Genomic DNA, 20,909 nt, shown 5'->3' with positions numbered 1-20,909 from the left:
ATCGTCTCTCTCACGAAAGGTGGTTTCTTTTTCGCTGGCTTTTTTGATTGGCAAGTTCATTACGTGATCGATTCGGCTCCGTTTAACGCGGACACGCGAGAGTGTACCTTCGTACGAGTGTTTTTCAACAGGCCGCCCCGTTTGAAGGCGAGAGATGAAAAACCCATCTCCGCGCGAGTGTCGAGCAAATAATACGCATAATCCTCGAGTACTTGAGCGAACGTGTACTCGTACTGATACGGCTTATATTGGTATTACCGAATGTCAATGATTGATGGTTGAGCGTAAAATGATTGTAAATTGCTATTTTACATTTTTAAAACCTGTTGTATACGTCAAAATTGAAATGACAATTGATTTTATTCATACACCGTAGTTACGCGTATAATTGACGCCAATTCGCAAGTATTATGAAATATCATTTATGCCGTTACTTTATTAGATTTAATATTTTACAATTACTCTAGATTTAATTTGACTATGGAAACTATTCAAGGTACAATATGTTTTTATTGAATTTTAATTTTAATCAACGTAATGTTGTACATGCATCAATACATTAATGTTATGTTTTTTTGGAATCTTTGAGTCACTTAAAAAAATTACTGCTGTTATTTTTTGAACTCGATAGGTTACAAGGTACAAGCAATTCAGTTGTGAAGAAATCGTCGAAATTAAACATTCGAATTGATTATTTCTCGCAAACTATCAAGCTTATGCGAAAATGATTAGCGAAATTTTCTGCACCAAATGACACATCGAGAAATACACAAAAACACTGATATAAACACCTCGATACCTATTTTAAGCCTCAGAGAGCTTTTCTCGACTTCAACACCCTATGCTGATTCTCTGATCATTTTAGCCCAAGGGAAATCTTACGAAATATATCTTTTAACAATACTAATAGAATTGTAATAAAATCGAATAAAAATACAACATTAAATTATAGTAAAATCTTCGTATGCAGCTGTAAGATAAAGGATTCTCAAAATACTGCACCAGCTACTTCGTTTCAGTTATTTACAAAGATAAAAAAAATTGCAAGAGCTAAGTTGATTTGGACTTCCGATCGCATGTTCACAAAATAAAAAATACAAAAAATTCGCTTTTACGCTTTGACTGATTTTAATAACTTTTAGTTCCTTATTATTTTTTCATGAATTTAATATTAATTGAGTAAAAAAAATGTTATGAATTTGGCAGTATTGTCGCACTCATACCCAATACCCATATATACGATTATAAATACAACCGTCGAAGAATAAAAATACAAGAATATACTCATTCCCGAACATCTTCCCGACAACCAGTAAACCCCGAGTTCTCAATGCGAGTCTCAATGTGTTTATGAAAAGTATAAGTTCGTTTTCAGTCATGGCATTAATTGATTGCGAGAATCATAACAGGGTTAATTATGCCGTGCTTTTCGAAATGTTTCTATCAATCCACTTCGATTATAAATATAGCATTTTTTTTCATTCTTTTTGATTTTATTTGTACCGTAATATTTAAAAGTTGATACAATCATTATTTTTCAATTTAAATAATTATTTTTCTCCATAAAAAAAGATGAAAAAAGATGTGAACTAGTTTACAAATAAAACTATTGATCAACCATCTGTTACGAAAATTATTTCTATTAATACATTTATGAATCACAAATAATGTATTGCCATTAACAATAACATTCGCTCAAAACTTACAAAACATTTGATTCTAGATTTTACAAAAAAAAGTATTATATAATATGACAATCATAGTTTATATCAAGGTAGATGACAGTATATTACCAAGTTATTAAAATACAATGTGATTTTTTGTAAACAACACTCTTGGTGTTTACGACTCAACTTGTTTAACAAATTTGAAGAATCAAAAGTTTACGTAGTGCTGATATTTTCATATACATAATACTGAATCAACTAATTATTTTCTTGAAAGGTTAGTTATGATTCATCTTCAGTCTTTAAAATATTTCTGAAGGGATCAAATCAGTAACTTTAAAATATTTATATTTTGATATTTGAATTTTTTGGCGTTGCTATGAACGGCCTACGTTCAGTTGGGCAAAGAAATTCCTCGAAAGTATTTTTCCAATTGCGAGATTTAGCACCCACCGCTTGCAGTAGGTTATTCCACAATGCATTCGAAACTGAAAAATTTGAAAATTAGCTGTAGCGAATATTTAAAATGTTTTTTTTTAATTTCATTATATATATTGTATACCTCTTGCGTTTCCTTTTTGACTTATGTGAAAACAGTCGCTCGATAAATAACTAAAATCAGACTTTCCATCTGAAGTTTCTGGAAACGTCAGATTGGTCGTAAATGGCTGAATAACTACGGCAAAATCGTTCGTTTGAAATTCGGGATACATAGCTATTTCTTCCTCTAACTTATGCCATCTTGAAAAAACATTATAGTGTGAAATGAATGGTATTTTAGTATTACATGATAGGTATTAAATCATTTAGCCATTATAATGAAAAATTAATTATCGATCGCCTCAAGGATCAAATATATCGGTGCAGTTTGACATTAAAGCTCTCCGGGGCTTGTTTTTGATTCTAAACTGGTAATCCCGATTTCACACGCGTTGAAACTTTTGACACGAGCAGTGAAAGTCGATGAAAATTTTTCCGTAGCTGTTCTATTTCACAGTCAAGATTTTTGAATATAAACGAGCTTGTAAATATCAATTATTAGAGGATAAAGAAGCGAGAGATCTCACAAATGACGTTCAAACGTTGACACATACGAGCATTAAGATGCATGAAAATTCGATGCAAGGTAAGGTAATTAAGTCCGAGAATCAAACTCACTGCGCCATTATGTCGTAGTAGGCTTGTCTGCGATCTCTGAAGGTGAGACCAAGCAAGCACGAGCACTCAAAGTCGACGGTGATCTCGCAAAAAGCCGATCGTCCGGTCATGTCTACCAGAAGCTGTAGGTGCGGTGGTGGTATCACCGAGACGAAGGTCCTAGGCATTTCGCTCTTTAGTAAGCGGAGAGCTTGCAGTAGATCTTTTTTGTGATTGTACAGTGTATCGGAAGCCTTTGGCAGGTAGCACATGTCGGTGCAGAAATCGTTAGCGCCTATCATTATGGAAACCATCTGCGATGTGGAAAACAAAAATGTAAATAAAGCCGATTCTCAATCCTTAGAGGATAAACTTGAATTGTTAACCTTCCAATGCTTTTTCAAATCAACTCGAGGGTCGCTTTTCATTCGATTGATTAAAGCTTGAGCCATGTAAGGTATATCGCGCGACATTGCTCCTCCTTCGGCGACATTGAATTCGGACGCTTTCTCGTAAGTAAAGGCGTCGGACGTAGCGAATCCAATCAAATTTGGATTAAATTCCTAGATAATTAAAGATAATAATGTTTAGACATCGAATTCAAGAGTATAATAGGTGATCGAAATATTTTACCTTCAAAATATTGGGAAGGGTAAGATACTTTCTCCAATTGCCTTGACCTCCACCTGTTGCCACGACTCCTCGATTTTCCATTAGAACGTGCAAAATATTACTCGCGAATACTCCATTACCGGCTGTTAGAGAATCGCCCATTGCACCGATAACGTCGATGTCGCCGGGTCTGAGTTCGTGAACTGTTTTAGGAACTTTCGGAGATCTACCATCTGCATGAATTGAAAATAAAATGTTACTTTTGTTTTATTTGCTTTTGTTTGTTGTATTTTTTTGATCAAATATCGACTGTCAACAAGAAAATTAATGTAGCATAGTTAATTTTATTTAAGTTCTCTTTGTGAATACATTTAATGAGTTTCAAAGAGCCTTTTTTACCATTTTTTACAAGCGAAAATTGACCATAAATCACGTTTGAATATTACTTTTTCTAAGAATCATGACGTCATTTGTGTTGATATCATACCAATTGTATAAAAAGTAGTAGCGTACAGCTAATGCCATAAAAATAATGATGTGCTAGAGTGCAATACAATTTTAGTACATTATATATGAAAAAAGTGTATACTTACTTCGTTTTACCAGTAAAATAGTAGTTTTGTATTGAAGTTTAATTAATGACAGATATATTAAAAATTCTGAATATTTTCACGAATGAAAAAATGCTCTAAGAAACTTGATTCGCAAGTATAATTATAGTTTTATGTTAAAGAAAAAAAACATAGTTTTGATAATTGAAAATAGTTTTTTTATACTTTACTCGAAACATCACATGGGAATGGTGTACTGATATAATCTTGCAGGCGCTTTAGATTTCTGGCATGTGTTAAAAGTTCCTCATTTTTTCCTGTTCGTCCTACAATAAAAATTAATACAAATGTTAAAACGATCGTGTTAAACGATTTATTATTACAAATATATTCAAGAGCTGCTTGAAAATCTCCGCAAAACAATGTGAGTGAAGAAAAATTACTGTTAGATAACCGCGTCAGAAGTTTTTGTTATTTAAATCTCAAATTTTATGCACCCGTTGAGACAAAATTAATATTATAGTTCACTGGTGAAAAATCGATAAGCCCGATCTATCATTACACTTATTTTACCCAACCTCTCGAAATTTCCCCATGATTACCTGTAATTCAATTCTTGACTGAGATGTCAAGGTAATATCATACCAATCACTTTTCTTCGTTCAGAACGTGCAAGTTTCGCCCGCGGGCGATTGTCATTCAAGAGCGCGTCAGAGAGTTGGAAAATGAGCGAACATCTCTAGTTTTACTTAAAAAAATAACTATTTTAACAAACCTATAACTTTTGTGGTCCACTGTCTAAAAGCTCGCAGAAGTTTGATATTTTGAGGCGCATCCAAATGCGTCCTTTGACCCAACACCGTCAAAATGGAAAAGCAAACGATCGTGAGTAAAATCCAAGCACACGTCATGATGAGCACTCGAATCGAATAACCACGTAAATATTTAAACTTCTTCAACGCCTGTGCACTGCACGAGCTCGGATGAATCGCGTCCAATAACAACGAAAATCTATCTGAAAATGCCGCGAACAATACTCCGTTGTCGCGTGCCAGGACACGACAAAGTTTCCATTGACGCGTGTGTTGGTGGCGCGCAGGAGAAAGACAAGATCGAGTCTTATATAGTAGCTTCTCCGATTAAAAGGAGCAATGGGACTGAAAGAAGATGCAGCTCGCGCGGAGAGGCAACGCACTCACGATGTCAAGACAGGATTGAAATATCAAGCAGGTTCGTCAATGCAGTTGTTATTATATATCCAGGTGTGTGTAGCTGATTTCAGCGATCGAGGCGAATGCATACTAAGCGTCGTGTTCGGATGCTCCGATATAATCTAAGAAGGTAATTTTATATGTGTTTACGCTTGTTTTCTCTCTTCTAGGTAAGTCTCCTTGAATGCGCATCTATTATACGCGAACACTTTGCGCGCGCGCGAGAGCTAATTCACGTTTTTCACTCACGTTGGATATCGGAATGACTCGATAGTATTCTGAGGTCTCTCGCTCGCACTAGACGATCGTCGGAGCACGTGCTGCGATTTTTCTATTCGTGCGTTTTTCTAATTCAACTTGTTGGCAAGCTGATCTTTGAAATGTCTACTGACTCCGAATGCAATTGGGTGGAAACTAATTTTACAAATGAATAACTAGTTGAAGGTGCACATGTTGCATCGATCAATGATCGCAAGCGGCCTTGTAACTCTTTGTGTTGCGTACCCCACACGCGGAGAAGAAAATGAGCGAGAAAAAAATTTTTACCAAAAAAAAAAGCACCGACTTGAGGACTCGTTTTGCAAGGTGAATAACCCCGATTATAATTGATGATCGGGACAGTTTGTGCCATCTGTACTAAAAATAAAATAAAATAATGCTAACGCGATGCAAATGAGCTAATGGGAAAAGTATGGCAAGAAATGAAAAGAGGTATCGTGCTTTGTGCATTAGGTCAATGCTCAGAACGAAAATGGAACAATTCAAATGTTACTGACGTTAGTCTTTGATGAATGGAGTGCTTTTTTTTTAAATAAAATTTGAAAATGTTTTCCTAATATGAAACTTCAGATTTTTGCAATGGGGTATCGTTATACAAGAGTTAAAAATTGAATCAATGATCTTTTAAATTTTTTTTCATACATTGGTAATAAGTTGTGTGTAAAAAATTTTTGAAGAAATAAAACAGGCTCTTGTAAGTTAATATTATCCATTCCAACCGATGATACACAAATTGGTTACTTCTAAGTTCCGTCGGTAAAAGAGTGCTCACTTGATAAATATCATTCATTTCAAAGGATTCATAAGATGTTTTCCTAGCTTTCTAAAAAAGCATTCGTGGCCAAATTTTAAAAAATTCTGAAAATTATATCATCATTTGACAATATAAAAAAGACTTTATAAAATTTTATGTACCCCGAAAATTTTAGAAATTGTATCGGAGAACGTATTCTTTATTGCTGTTTTGATGGACGAAAGTTCAAATTTAGCATTTATGCTCATACTATTCATCATCAAAGCATTATGATCAGCAGAGTGATGTTTAATAAACCCATGGTTTACTGATACTTATAAGATTGAAGCATGAGCAAAATTGACCTAAGACACATCTGGGATAGATGGACGAGGCTGCTAGTCGTTCACGAGTAATTTTGGTAAATGATCTTTGATGGTATCCGTTATATTTCCGGGCCGTCGATCAAATTTGAATCATTCATCCATTTTATCTTTAAAGCTCCTGATCTCAAAGTATACCATAAACAGGAGCTTGACATCCTGGATTAGGAGTAGCATATCTGCATACTCATAGCTCGCGGTCGCAACCATTGCCGTTCCAGCTGTCGATGACGACAACGTCATTTGACCATGTGGGTCTTCTCCAGACGCTGTTTCTGGCGAGCGCCTGCAAGTCGTGCAGCCTATCAGACATCCCTGCCCGCATCGTACGCAGACAATAGTGATGGGTTTCACGTGTCGGAAACTCAACGACACACGACACTGATAGGCACACATAGAAAATAGTACATTACGAAACTGAAGTGAGGGGGGAAAAATATTGAAGAACACACAGAAAAATTCTTCCTTGTTACAAAAAAAACGCACTTCTGTACCGCCGACTAATATTTTTAGTTACCGTAACAAAAAGCTATTTTGTCGATGCTATAAGTAACTTGGTACACCATTATATCAAATTGTTTTTCAATCAATTGTCACTAAGAAAACAAGGCAACAAACGCTTTTTTCAAGACTAATAAAACATCTTCGAAGCTGCATTTATAAATCAGGATTGAGCGCAAGCGCTTACACGACGTTCGAGGGCATTTTCAAATTTTAAGGCCTAAAAAGGGCTAAAACAGAGGGTCACGTAAGTCGCTGGAGATCTCGACGATAAATGACGGACGCTGGAGTGTTGACCATGAGTTGATCATTATCAGACAATATTACCATATTTCTAGCTTACGAAAAAAGTGTTAGAATTTACTCAAAAAAAAACATTCATGTATGGTTCCGATATATTTTTGCTCGGCTTCAATGGTGTAATTAGATTGTCCAAAATATTTCATTTTTACCAAGAAAAAACCAAAATTCAAACAAAACTTTTTTAAATATTACTCAAGTAAATGCTCCGTAATTTGTCTCAATAAATAGGAATCGTAATATATTTGAAAACATTCTCTCATTGAAGAAAGACCAAATATTGTAAAAATGTTTATATTGGCTGAGAAAAGTTGAAACAGAGTCAAATAATGGTGGTCTTATGTTATAGAATATAATAATCTGTACTTTAGTTATAACACAGTTTGGTAATGGAATATGATAAAGATTACAATATTCTATAACATATGACCATTGCTATTTGACTCTAATTTTCTCAGCAAACATAACAATTTTTACTACAGGGTTTACCGTAGTGTATTTGTAAAATTTCTTAACAGTAACAAGAAAAAATTAATGTTTCAGTAATCTAAAAGTTAAATTAATTTAATCCATTAATTTTTAATAAAAACATAACGCTTAATTTTAAAATTTTATGTTTCAATTCTTGCATTTGTAATTCTAGCGCAAACAAATAAGAATGATGATTTAAAAAGTTGTCTCAAAATTCACAGATGGTGCGCGCTACAGCTGCTTCGTTCTTCGAACAGCGTAATGAGCTCTCCTTTACAAAATCATCACTCTGTGTAATTGATCTGTCGAGCAAATAAAACAACTACTTATAAACTTCTGTGTGGCCATTCGTATTATATCAAAATGAATGATATCATAGGAATGGAATTTATTTCAAAAATATTTAATGGTACAATATGATTTCACAATGTTTAAAAGAACAATGACAAAAATGAACAATAACATCTGCTTTTCCATTTGAAATTGATTTGAACTAAGCTGATTCTGAAGTCATAGTATTATGTAGTACTTTAATTATGATATTTCCATCATATAGGAAATAACAGATTCTCATTGTACGCGTTTTATCTGTTACTATTTTACCTTTGAAATTTTTCGACTTATAATAGTACAGCTTTCTTATGTCTTCTAATAATTACTTTCAATTGAAATTTTTCTGGAAATAAACATGTATATTCTATGTGATTATCAATTTCCTTTCAAACTTTATTATTAATTTCAACTATTACGTTTAATTTTCTTACAGCTCCCGATCGTAATCATAGAAAATTTTGAATTTCAAGCTAAGCATTTCAGAAGCTTTTCATATAGAACTCCCCAAAAAAGTTTGTACATTCAAACCCTTCGTAACTATTTTTTCATAATTGGAAGCATAGCTTTTATAATTGGGAGTTTTTGCGGAATCGCAGTCATTGCAATCAAAAGAATACACGGTATCAATAGTTTTACACCATTGTGCGATAATTTTAATTTTGTTTTTCTTGAACATCATCAGAACACCGATAAGTTAAAAAACTTGGCGGAATTTTAAATATACTCATTAAAATATCGAAATAAATCATATCGCAACTCGATTTCGTAAGAGCTTAGGAAATCACGATGCAGACACTTCTTCATAGGGGTCTTGGAATCGAAGAATAATAGCTATTATATATCGACGAAAAATTTTCATTCACTATTATTGTATATACCGAAACACGATATAAGACTCTTTAAACAACAAAATCGAGAAAGAGAGATAAAGCTCGATTACGTAATATATAGTTCGGTGTAATATTTACTCTTGATAGCAGTTATTCTACCCTAATGAATGATATCAATCATTAATATATGCGCGAAAAGAGCAGTGCACGTCATTGTTTTTGACTGTTTTACCAGAGAGCTGCGTCGGCAATGGTACGTGTGTACGTGTGGTGTACTTATCGGCACCTTTTTTTTTTAGTACACTCAATCTTCTCGAGATAATGTGCAGCATCTTGTATAATTTCTTTGAAAAAAAAAAGAGTTTAACGAACGAATTACTGTAGAAAGCAGACTTAGCTAGATTAGGCTTGAAACTCAGCTTTCTTCACAAACAACCATAATGATGATTTTTTTTTCCTTTATCAACATCTGCGTGTGTATGCACGACCGAGCGCAGCTCGCAGCAAAGTTCGCGTTCATTAATTGTATGATTGACATCGAGAGCAGACTTGAATAAATCGACTGCTTCTTACTGAATAATACCAGATTGTCAAATTTGAACTCAAAACATTTGATAATAATGTTATATATTGTTTAAAAATATATCTCGCGTGTCAACGGGGGCAGAGAAATTAATCTCGATCAATCAATGAAATAAACTATAAATAATCGTCCGAAGCGCAATCTCGTTTTACTCAACAATCAATTAAAATAGATAAAGTGTCAGCAGATGTAAAATTTTACTCATTTGTAAAGAAAAAAACTTTAATCATTAGGATATGCGTACTGAAAACATGAAATTTTATAAACGGTACTTTTTTCTAATAGATTTGACAATTGCAGTTCGAACATTATAGACCTTTATCTAAATTTAATCTAATTTTAATTTATCAACAATTAAATCTCTACGATTGAAAACATTTCACGATATTTTTCATAAAAACAAATAAAGTTCATAATGGAAAATTATGCATTTTTTATTTCAAAACTTTTTAATCAACTTTTTTTTTTGTACGGTAAAATGATACGAAAATTAAAATCATGCTGCTGACGCGTGTAAATTCTGTTACGAAAAGCCATTATACCGAATTACTAAACCAAAGGAATTATCTACGAAAACGCTGAAGAGCAGATTTTATTGCTTTTATTCGAAATTTAAGGACTTGGCTGGAAAAAAGTTTGAAATTTGATCGGATCTCGCGTCGAGCTTACGCGGAAACAAGTAACACAACTGCCAAGCATAGAATACATTTTTTACGATTGTGCTTTTTAAATATGAAAATTTTCATGCGTAACGATACAATTTTGCACTCTTGAGTTCATAGTTTCTTTGAAAAATTATTCAACTGCATGACGTCCGGGTTATTACGGCTTGAAAAAGCATCGTTAATTCATTATTTACTTTTGTATTTTACGTTAAATAAGTGCACATATACGTCACCGCAGTGAACAAATGAACAAAGGTGAAAAATATTCCGACCGATGCAAAAAAAAATGAACTGATATCGTTCAAGTTACAACCGTTAAAAATAGTATCAAATTACTTTCAAAGATTTGTCTTTTTTCGCGACAACCCACGCGAGAGAGCGGTTTGCAGCGCATTTAACACACGATAAAACTTAAAAAGATCGTGTGATTTTTTCGTTATAATATTTTATGATTATTCAAAGTTCGATGCCATCCTCATAGAATACCCCTCCCCCGAAAGAAACGTACACAGGCCCATCACTTCAATTTACCTCGGAGTTGCTTCATAAATATTCCATTAAACGTATTAGTAATAGTCGCGCGTGTATAGTTGAGCAACCTCTCGCAGCTATTTTTCCGAAAAATACCCACACGAAGTTGTACGTCGCGCCGAACGCTCTCGGTCGCATCCGAGCGCCAACTCGTATTTATTGCAAACATTTTCTAAACTAATGCAATATAATGAGTGGCGATTTTCTCTCCCAGTTCCACGTGCACGATTGATACGGCCCGGCAAAAGTGCGTGATAATGAGTAATATGTCAGTGAATGTGTGCGCCTCCTCGCCTGCTGATAATGCTCGCCCGTCGTTTTTTTTTCCTCTCTTTCTTTCTTTTTGCATCAGCAAAATTGTATACGCCACGAGGAAACTTTTATAACAACTTTTTCGACGGCTATAAAGCCGGCTGCATCGAGGAGCGATTGTGGGTTATATTTCACATTACTTCATACAGAAATACCGCTGAAAAATGCGTCTTCTACTTCGTCGTCGTCGTTTCGCTGTAAAATAAACCTCCATAATACTTCATATCTAAATTTTAATTCTTAGCTTCCATATATATATACTGTTCTTATAATAGCTTGCTCTTTTTTTCTCAAAGACTCGTCGGCTCGAGCGATTATAACATTATCAATTTGAGTTCGGTTAAAACGGGTTTTCCTGCATAATTGTTTAACCTTCACGAAGTGCCTTCGACATTTCGAAGACTCGAGTAATAGTTATAGTTTTCTTTCTTTTAAAAAAACAATTATCGTTGAATCAATTAGATAGCGTTAGTTTAACAACATCTCGGATCTTTTTCATGACAAAAAAGTGTAAATCTCATGAAGCGTAAAATTTCATCAGCTTTGAAAGCAAAATGACTAGGTCATTTTTAAATCCACGTTATAATACACATGCTGAATGAACGTACATTTGCAATATACAGATTATAATTTCCGTATGTATAAAAATGACTATGAAGAAATTCAAATTATATTTTTTTTCTCCTCGAGAATAAATAAATAAACTCATCAATTATACCGGTAGCTTTTTCCCCTTCTCTCCTTATTATTTATTTTTTTTCTTTTTTACCTCAAATCGAAGAGTCTCTCAACGGGAGAGGATTTTGGGAGCAATTGTATCTGTGTTTACATCAGCCTTATTTACATAATTTTTGGAGTCTAAACGACGATGAGGTAACGTTTTCTCGTGTTACATCGGATAACGTTTTCATCAGCCAAACTTTATGTATTTTATCTATGTTTAAAAATCACACACACACACACTGAAAATATTTGTTGTTACGGAACGACACCGTTAGAAAAATTTGTATTATAATTTACTACTTATTTAGATAAAAAATTAATAAATATTCAAACTTAATAACAAATTTAAAGTTGTCAAATTTTCTCGAAGAATCTATGGAATTTTTCCAGAGCAAAGAAAGTTGGTCAAAATATTTTTTCTCGTGAATTCTCAAAAAAAACCGACTTTTTCCCTTACACTTCAATCGCACTGTTTTTCGGACGGTATTGTAAAAAATACACAGAGTCGAAGAGCAAGAGGGTCGGAATTTTAAGCCGGCAGAACACACAGCTGTTCACGACGACGACTGTCAAAAGATATATATCTTGCTTTTCACGTTACTCGTGCTTTGTAACAGCTGTTCCGTCGAACTTTGCCCACTTGTACGCTACGAGCAGTGAAAAAGACCCTCGAACGTATGTAAGATTGGAAAGAAAGCCGAGTGCATCTTGGAGTTCACAACAGGATTTAGGTTGACTGCTCGGAGTAAATGAAGAGAAAGAAAAAAAAAATAAGTAAAAAAGTGAAATTTCAGCTGAAAATGTTTAATAGCCATGATAAGCCATCATTTTTCCGAAGTAACGAAGGAAAATAACTTCGTAAGACACGTAGAAGCACGAGATGGAAAATCGTCAACACGTTAAAGAACCGCGAGCTCCAAAGTCATCATAAATCAAATCAATAATCTCATCGTAACGTAGCGCGTATAGGTATAATACTGTAACACTATTGCACGGTGTTGCGCGCACGTGTTGGCGGCTCGATCGTCAACAACAGCGCGACGGGCTGTGTGCCGCAAAGGCAGAAGCAACAGTCACAGCTGCACGAGGTAAAAGTCGCGCATATACATCGGCTTCCGTTCAATCTTTAAACGCTGCCTGTTAATTTGCGTATTTACATCAGGCTCGCGTGATAATTACGTTGTCTTTGGTAACGAATCGTCGTCGCGAGCATAAACGATCATCAAAATACATGCAAATCATATGTACAGATAAAAAAAATACAGAGACACGCGTTGTATACAATAGGCTGAATTGTGTATATATATCTATATATAAATTGGGCTGCCCCAAGCTGGGGGGTATATCTATAATCTAGTATATAAGGATAGGATCAGGCTGCGATCACATGATGCGCGACGTCGACGACGGATCCGAAGACGATCGAGGCGCGACGGTCTCGGCCGAGGATTTCTCTCTATACATGTATTCGCGAGCTGTGCTTGTGCCGTGGTTTTATAAATAAAGGGGGCCGGCGAGCGGGGAGACTTCTCTTCTTTTTCGCACTGCACAGCGTCTCGTGCGCAGTCGTCACTCGCATACTTACTAGTTATGCTAATTTTCCTTCTATCCCTCGCTTCATCGTACACAGCAGCACGCTCTCGTCGAACTTGAAAGACCCCTCGCTCCGTCCATCCATCCATCTCTCTCTCTCTCTCTCTCTCTCTCTTTCTATCTTCCTCGCTGTGCTGACTGCACGAATATACGAGCTCGTCGTATCGTCGCGGTCATTCGTACAGTCACAGATTTCAGCATCTCCCTCGCTGTGTATAATATAGCACGTACAAATACCTATATATAGTATACACGCTGTATATTCCTTGCACCTTCGTCAATCGTCGCGCGCGGCCGTCACAAATCTCCGACACGCTCTCGTCACGCACGCACACCGAGCGACGACTCTCGTGTCTGTGCGCGCGAATTGCAACAACAGCAGCTCTCTCTCTCTCGCAGCCAGGCACATTGCATCAGGCCACTATATACGCGTTTTCGCGGAGTGAGCGTGCACGAGTTTCTCTCTCTCTCTATCTCTCTCGCGCGCTGATAAGAGCAGAAGGCAATAGCAGCACTAGTAGCTATTGACAAAACTGCGAGAATATACAATCGAATCGAGTCTCTTTCTGCTAATATAAGTTGGCGATCGACTCGGACTGTCGGACTCTCCCGTTCCTGTATAGTAGCAGCAGCTCGCGTTGGTCGGGGAAACGAGGGTGCGCATTACAGCTGCACATCATCATCATCATCATCATCATCGTTGTTATCATCATCATATAGAAGTTGAGCATAGCAGAAGCAGTAGTACCGCGTCGTAGTTAGTCGCTGGCTCTTTTACTCTCGCCCTTCGAACAGCACTCGCTCTGCAGCGAGAACGACAAGAGGAAGAAAGAAGGAAAGAAGACGACGTATAGCATACGAAAATCGTAAGTCTGCTCAGCGCTCAGCAGCAGCAGCAGCAGCAACGGCAGCAGCTCAGTCAGTTCGTCGCAGGGGCTCGTCGTAGTTAGTTTGCAGGTACGGAGAGCTCTTGAGCATACACGCTCGTAACATCCCGCGCTAATATATACGCACCAGCAACTACATGTATATGTACAGTATACGACAGTCGGTCAGTAGTCAGTCATAGTCGACACTGTATAAAAAGCGATAGGCAGCATCGCAGCAGCGAGCGCCTCCTCCCACTCTCTCTCTCTCTCGCTCTTTTCTCATACTCTCTCCGAGTATACGAGTCCCCCTCTCTCGAGGCACGTAAGCACACACGCTCTCACACTGGTGGAGAGATCGCCACAGACAGGCCAGCTGGATCTGGATCATCTGCACGAGTCACAGTCTCAGCCGGGTAGCGCAGAGTTAAAGAACACGATTCAGGAACAGAACGAAGCCAACGACAGCATCATGCCGGAGAACGCGCACCATATGAACGGCTACGCCAATGGCCACACGCCACCAGAACTACAGCAGGACACGAGTTTCCTCTTCACCTCCGAGTCCGTTGGCGAGGGACATCCAGGTCAGTCGAGATATCGTATGCCTTGCTCATACCCTTTTTTACTTTCTCGCTTTCGTTCGCGCCATGTGCTATTTCCTCGACTTGAGTAATACAAGTTTTACACGCGCTCTGTACTGGCTCTAACCCTTGCGCTCGCCCGCTCCTCTTCTCGTACTTTCTTTCATCTATTCTCACTGTCTCTTTCCTGGCGTACTCCAATCTAGCGAATCATTTCACTCTCACATCTCTACTTCCTTTAATGCCGTGTTGGTCTCGTCTGCTTGTAGCTAAAAGTAGCCTTGCTTCATGGGGCCATGCGCCCGTTGACCTGCTCTCTCTCTCTCTTTCTCTAAGCTTTCGTTATAACGCAGCCCGAGACACTCTACTGTAGTCATGTACAGTAGAGCACGGAAAATCACCAAATTAATCGCATACATCACGTGAAACCCTTTATTTTATTCATAAGTCCGGATTCGAATTCTCGCGAGAGCCTTTTCTTCGATCGCATAATGTGTAATCTCTATCGACTCCCTCGAACACGTTCTTGGCGTCATGTCTCGTGCTCTCTCTCTCTCTCTCTCTCTCTCTCTTTCTCTCTATCGCTCTTTTTCTCTTACACACTTGCCCGCAGCACAATCTAGCTTTTAGGTTAAAAATCGAACGTTTCCAAGAAACGCATATACGTCATCGATGATGAGCGCATGAATTTCTATGTGAGAGGCGCACTCTTGTACTACGATCACTTCCTGTCTCTCTCTTTCTTACGCTCCTTTTTACTGCTTGCCCCAAACCATGCGCAGTACAGCTCGATTTGAATTCATCATAGCTGATCATTTTTTAGAATTTTTAACATGATGAAACATCGCGGCTGCTTCACCTGTTCTGGAGGGCATTTTTTTTCTCGACTCTTATCTGTATTATTCATATAATTTATGAATCTTTGTGAGAGAATCGTGGAAAAACACTCGATCGAACAGCTCCAAAATATTATTGCATCATGATTCCCTCGATACACATCCCACATTCGCGTTTGAGACCTTTTCTTCTGATCCCCCTTCCCTTACGAACATTTCATCGTTCTTCCCATGCGCTCGAATTAACACCATAATTTCGGAGTCGGAACGAAAAAAAAACCCGAGCTAAGTGCCATGTGCTTGCGTGCGAGATTAAAACCTCTCTTGCGTGCGGTGGAACTCTCCTCTGACCCGACGCTCTCTCTGGCAGATTAGCCATTTATGTTTGAATTTCGCCGCTTCTTTATAACTTGGCACAACCGATGTGATCTATCTTGCCGTCGTCTCCTTCCTCTGCGAAAAATTTGCTCCCCTATTGTTATTTTTAACGACTATCGGCCGATTGCCTCTATCAATCTTCGGCCTCACACGAGGAAAATGTTATCGTTATTAAACGACCGCGAGAGTCCATCTCAATATTTTTTTTTCACAAATCTTTTGACTGAATTAAAATTCAACCTGACCTTAAATCGTACGAGTATGATAAAATATTTTCGCCGGTCCCTTGATACAGTTTGCAGCATGTTTACAACGACCAGTCCATTTAATTTTTATGTAATGTTATTTACTTTTGCTATCTAGATTTAACTCTTCATTCAATCTTCTTTCTAAATTGGTTCTATTTATTTCTCAGAAACTAATTAATAACTATTGTTTTTAGACAAAATGTGCGATCAAATCAGTGATGCCATTCTGGATGCTCATCTCAGGCAAGATCCCGATGCCAAAGTTGCCTGTGGTTAGTACATACAGAATTTTCTTTAATTTTGTTTTAAAATTATTTAACACTTAACTTTTTATGATATTTTAGAAACTGTTACAAAGACTGGAATGGTATTATTGTGTGGAGAAATCACTTCTAAAGCTGTAGTAGATTATCAAAAAATTGTACGTGATACTGTGAATCATATAGGATATGATGATTCTTCCAAAGGTACGTTCATAAATTTTCAATACTGAACACTTCAAAATTTAGTTAATTCAAAAAATCTTATTTTCAAAGAAAACTATTTGAGATTTGATTTATTTATATTTTTATAATTATGAATTGATTAATTAACTTGAACTAAACTACTCAAAAAACTTCGTTAGAGTCATGATTACAATTTTTAAAAGCTGCCGGGTAAACAATTATTCAACTCCAATCATAATCGCGTGTGTAAAAATACTTAATATAAGCATATAATGCTGGTAGCAGGATTTGATTGGCGTACATTGAATCTTATGGTGGCAATCGAACAGCAATCTCCAAATATAGCTGATGGAGTTCATGTTGACAGAGCAGAAGTGGACGTAGGTGCAGGCGATCAGGTACATAATACTTTCACAGCCTGTACCACAGAGCAGCAAATTTAATAAATCTCATTTAACTTTTTTGCTGCCACCTCACGATTAAAAATAACAGTGAACTCAAATTCCAATTATTTCTAATTACCGCACAATGATAAAGATAGGGGTTCTTACAAACTAACTCTAGAGAAGAGGATCCATTTATGGCAAAACAAACAATTCTATACATACATACGAAAAAAATTCAATGTATTTGAACTAGTTGAAAATCACAATTCAGTATTTAGTCAAAATAAGATTTCATTTATATGAAACATGTTCTTAGAAAACAAATTATTCCAGAGGATTAAGATCATTTTTGCTGCGAATTACTTGAATCTTATTTTCCATCATTTCTACAGGTTTTGACTACAAACTGTGCAGCATTTTATTGGCACTTGATGCTCAATCCCCAAATATTGCAGCTGGCGTACATGAAAATCGTAGTGATGAAGAAGTTGGTGCTGGCGATCAGGTTACATGACCAAAAATTTTTTCTTGGATGTTTTATCATTTCTCCTTCTAGTTGACTTAATGTGTCTTATTCATTTTATGTCAGCACCTTTATTTCTATTTGCACTCTCTGTTCCATTAATTTGGTTTTGCAATAATTTATGGTACTATTTTACTTTGTATAGCGTTTACAAAGTATATCTGTGTTGTGTAGTGGTGTAGTTACAGTAGTTACATATTAAGTTTTTAATATTATGGATCCTTATACCTCTAGTTAGATGTCCATATTTTTACTCTATTTTCACATGAAACTTTTTCTATTACTATCATAGAAGTGGAAAATGTATTACTGTAGTTTCTGATTTATTTTCTCTCCACATCTTTATATTATTATTTGGCTCTGTGAGACAGTGTTGGTGTTTTATTTATTTATCTTATATATTAATATATTAAATAACATTTAAATTAATTAATAATACAAGTGAAATATAACATTCAATGATGTTCATACTATTTGCTACTTCTGAATGCCATGATTAGAACCAAATATTATCTGAGAATGATATTTCACTTTTCAATATACTTCAACTTACTTTTTAATAACTTTCAAAACAGATGATTTTGATAACATTATCAAGTATCGTTTCCAAAGTTATTATTTGCATGCTCTAAAATTTGTGTTAACAATGAGTTTTTAAATTAGTTTTTGAGTAATTATTTGATGTTTCTATTTATGAAATCTTCTATATTTCTATTCTAATGTTTCTTCAATCTTCAGGGTTTAATGTTTGGATATGCTACTGATGAAACAGACGAATGCATGCCGCTAACAGTGGTGTTAGCACACAGGCTTAATCAGAAGATTGCTGAATTGAGACGAAGTGGAGAACTATGGTGGGCACGACCCGATTCTAAGACTCAGGTACTTTAATAGTTTTTATTAAATTATATTTTTCACATTATATTGCATACTTGTTATTCAATGATGATCTTTTTGTATTTGCTACTCTTGAATGCCATGATGTAAAAAACACTGTTGAGAATAACAAAGTCACTAAATAGTTCAAAATCAACATTAATGTAAAATTATTATATGATTGAGATTTTAATGGTATAATTTTTTTAAATAGGTAACATGTGAATATAAAATGGATCATGGTGCATGTGTACCAATTAGAGTACACACAGTAGTAGTCTCTCTCCAACACAGTGAAAAAGTCTCTTTGGAAGATTTGCGCCAAGCTATAATGGACAAAGTTATCAAAGAAGTTATTCCAGCTAAATATTTGGATGAAAGGACAGTTTTTCATGTTAATCCTTGCGGACTATTTATCATTGGAGGCCCACAGGTAGATACATTTTAAATTCATCTTATTTGTGCATGACTATTATGAACAGTATTATGTTGTTAAGATTAATATTACGAAAAATATATACAATTTCGTTTTCAATGATGGATATCTTATTTGCTACTTCTGAATGCCATGATTAGCAAATATTTTCTGAGAATATTTTAGTATTTTAAATGACAGATTTAAGAATTAATCATATTTAAACTTTTATATAAATAAAATCTAAGAATTGAACAACAAAAATCTGTCATTCCATGATCTTAAATTTTTATTATTAACTTTTAGAGTGATGCTGGTCTCACTGGGCGTAAAATTATTGTTGATACCTATGGAGGTTGGGGTGCTCATGGAGGAGGTGCTTTCTCAGGAAAAGATTTTACTAAAGTTGACAGATCTGCTGCGTACGCTGCTCGATGGGTAGCAAAATCGTTGGTTAAAGCCGGGCTCTGCAGGCGCTGCTTAGTACAAGTATCATATGCAATTGGTGTTGCAGAACCTTTATCTATTACAGTCTTTGATTATGGAACATCAAAGCTGTCTCAAAATGAACTTTTAGCGATAGTAAACAAAAACTTTGACTTACGTCCTGGAAAAATTGTCAAGTAAGTTTATTTACTTAAAATGTACTTTGATTATGTATAATGTTGATCACATTTTATTTTACTAATATATATATTTTTTTTATTTAGGGAGCTTAATTTGCGCAATCCTATCTATCAGCAAACAAGCACATATGGACATTTTGGAAGGGACTGCTTTACTTGGGAACAACCCAAAACCCTAAAACTTGATTGACTCAATCCTACATAAACCATTTAACTTTGACGATGTGACAAGCTTCTCCTTGTACCAACTGTATTCTTTGGTTTTATGTTTTCTCTATTTTTTTCGTCGATCTATTTTCATAAATTTAAAACTCATGTCACCCAAATTGTGAAATTGCTAATAATGCCTCTTAAGGTTGAATTAGTTTTGGAACTGTGTATTTTTTCATAAAAATGTTACTTCGGTTAAAAAAAGTTGCAAAAAAAATTAGTACAAATTGAAATATTCCAAAAGTGATCAACCAGCATGAAATAAAGTGACTTCTTTAAAAGAAGAAAAGTGTGGACATGAAATCAAAGAATATATGATGCTTTGCATGTTCAGTTTTTTTAGTCAATTTAATCAATTTATTTACTCTTGATCAATTATTCAATTATAAACATGCAAAGTAGAAGTTCAGTTCCACGTTTATAAAAGGTGGCATGTGTATGTATGTCTGTATGTATGTATGTGTGTTTGTATGTATGAGTTAAACAGTCACGTTACTTTTGGTAAAAAAAAAAAAAAAATAGTACTAACTGCAGATGTCTCGTCGAAGGTACAGCACGAGGGATGCAGTGGTTCCTAGTTTGTAAAGTTGTAGAAAAATAGAAATTGTATTGTATTCGCGAATTTTAAACTCTTAGTTGTTAAGATATACATAAAATAGCATTTGCATGTTTCTTGTTCAGCCACGCTCCCCTCATGCTAAACCCATCACAGGAATGAAGTTTGAAAAAACCAAATGAAATACCAATACACTTAACAGAGTGCCACCAGCTATAGATATCTATATCTCTTATGTATCTGTTTTTAGATTTAATGCGCACGATATTTTGCGTGATTTTTTTAATCTTCTTAAGTATAATCAAAAAATTCGTGAACTGTACAATCGACCAGTTATAAACTGAATTGTATGTAAATGACGAAAACATTTTTCTGTGACCCATCGACATTTTTCGCTAAGGCGAAGTAACACATTCGAAATGGATTGTACTTATCTTGATAAAAGTTATAAAAGAAATTGACATAAGAAAAAAATGTTTTAACTTAGCCCTCGCTATCGATGAGGCTGAACATGCAAGCAGATGCATATTATTCAGCTACACCG

At 35.6% G+C, this 20,909-nt stretch overlaps 2 protein-coding genes across 4 annotated transcripts; one reads left to right on the top strand and one right to left on the bottom strand.

The window, feature by feature from the left end:
* Window positions 1-1,989: 1,989 nt before the first annotated feature.
* On the bottom strand, window positions 1,990-13,788 carry LOC106651878 (phospholipase B1, membrane-associated-like). 2 transcript variants are annotated; one of them, XM_023460109.1, is made up of 7 exons: window positions 13,408-13,788; window positions 4,198-4,293; window positions 3,438-3,649; window positions 3,191-3,367; window positions 2,826-3,118; window positions 2,230-2,408; window positions 1,990-2,155 (listed from the first exon to the last, which is right to left on the bottom strand). In XM_023460109.1, the coding sequence occupies exons 1-7, from the start codon at window positions 13,502-13,504 to the stop codon at window positions 2,013-2,015; spliced, it is 1,197 nt and encodes a 398-aa protein (XP_023315877.1). In that variant the 5' UTR covers window positions 13,505-13,788; the 3' UTR covers window positions 1,990-2,012. The 2 variants fall into 2 exon arrangements, with proteins under 2 accessions (XP_023315877.1, XP_014226055.1); XM_014370569.1 differs by lacking the exon at window positions 13,408-13,788 and adding an exon at window positions 4,743-5,244.
* A 311-nt stretch (window positions 13,789-14,099) lies between these two features.
* On the top strand, window positions 14,100-20,539 carry LOC106651920 (S-adenosylmethionine synthase). 2 transcript variants are annotated; one of them, XM_023460110.1, is made up of 9 exons: window positions 14,123-14,372; window positions 14,454-14,868; window positions 16,522-16,599; window positions 16,672-16,794; window positions 17,552-17,664; window positions 18,421-18,564; window positions 18,773-18,991; window positions 19,280-19,596; window positions 19,684-20,539. In XM_023460110.1, exons 2-9 carry the CDS (start codon window positions 14,754-14,756, stop codon window positions 19,787-19,789), a joined length of 1,215 nt encoding a protein of 404 aa, XP_023315878.1. In that variant the 5' UTR covers window positions 14,123-14,372; window positions 14,454-14,753; the 3' UTR covers window positions 19,790-20,539. The 2 variants fall into 2 exon arrangements, with proteins under 2 accessions (XP_014226103.1, XP_023315878.1); XM_014370617.2 differs by lacking the exon at window positions 17,552-17,664 and adding an exon at window positions 17,059-17,171 and having other exon boundaries at window positions 14,100-14,868.
* Window positions 20,540-20,909: the final 370 nt, after the last annotated feature.

This window comes from Trichogramma pretiosum, unplaced genomic scaffold (assembly GCF_000599845.2).
Source record: "Trichogramma pretiosum strain Unisexual culture from Peru unplaced genomic scaffold, Tpre_2.0 scaffold42, whole genome shotgun sequence".
NCBI lineage: Eukaryota > Metazoa > Arthropoda > Insecta > Hymenoptera > Trichogrammatidae > Trichogramma > Trichogramma pretiosum.
The sequence above is the reverse complement of the archived record's forward strand: the minus strand, read 5'-3'. Positions and strand labels throughout refer to the sequence as shown.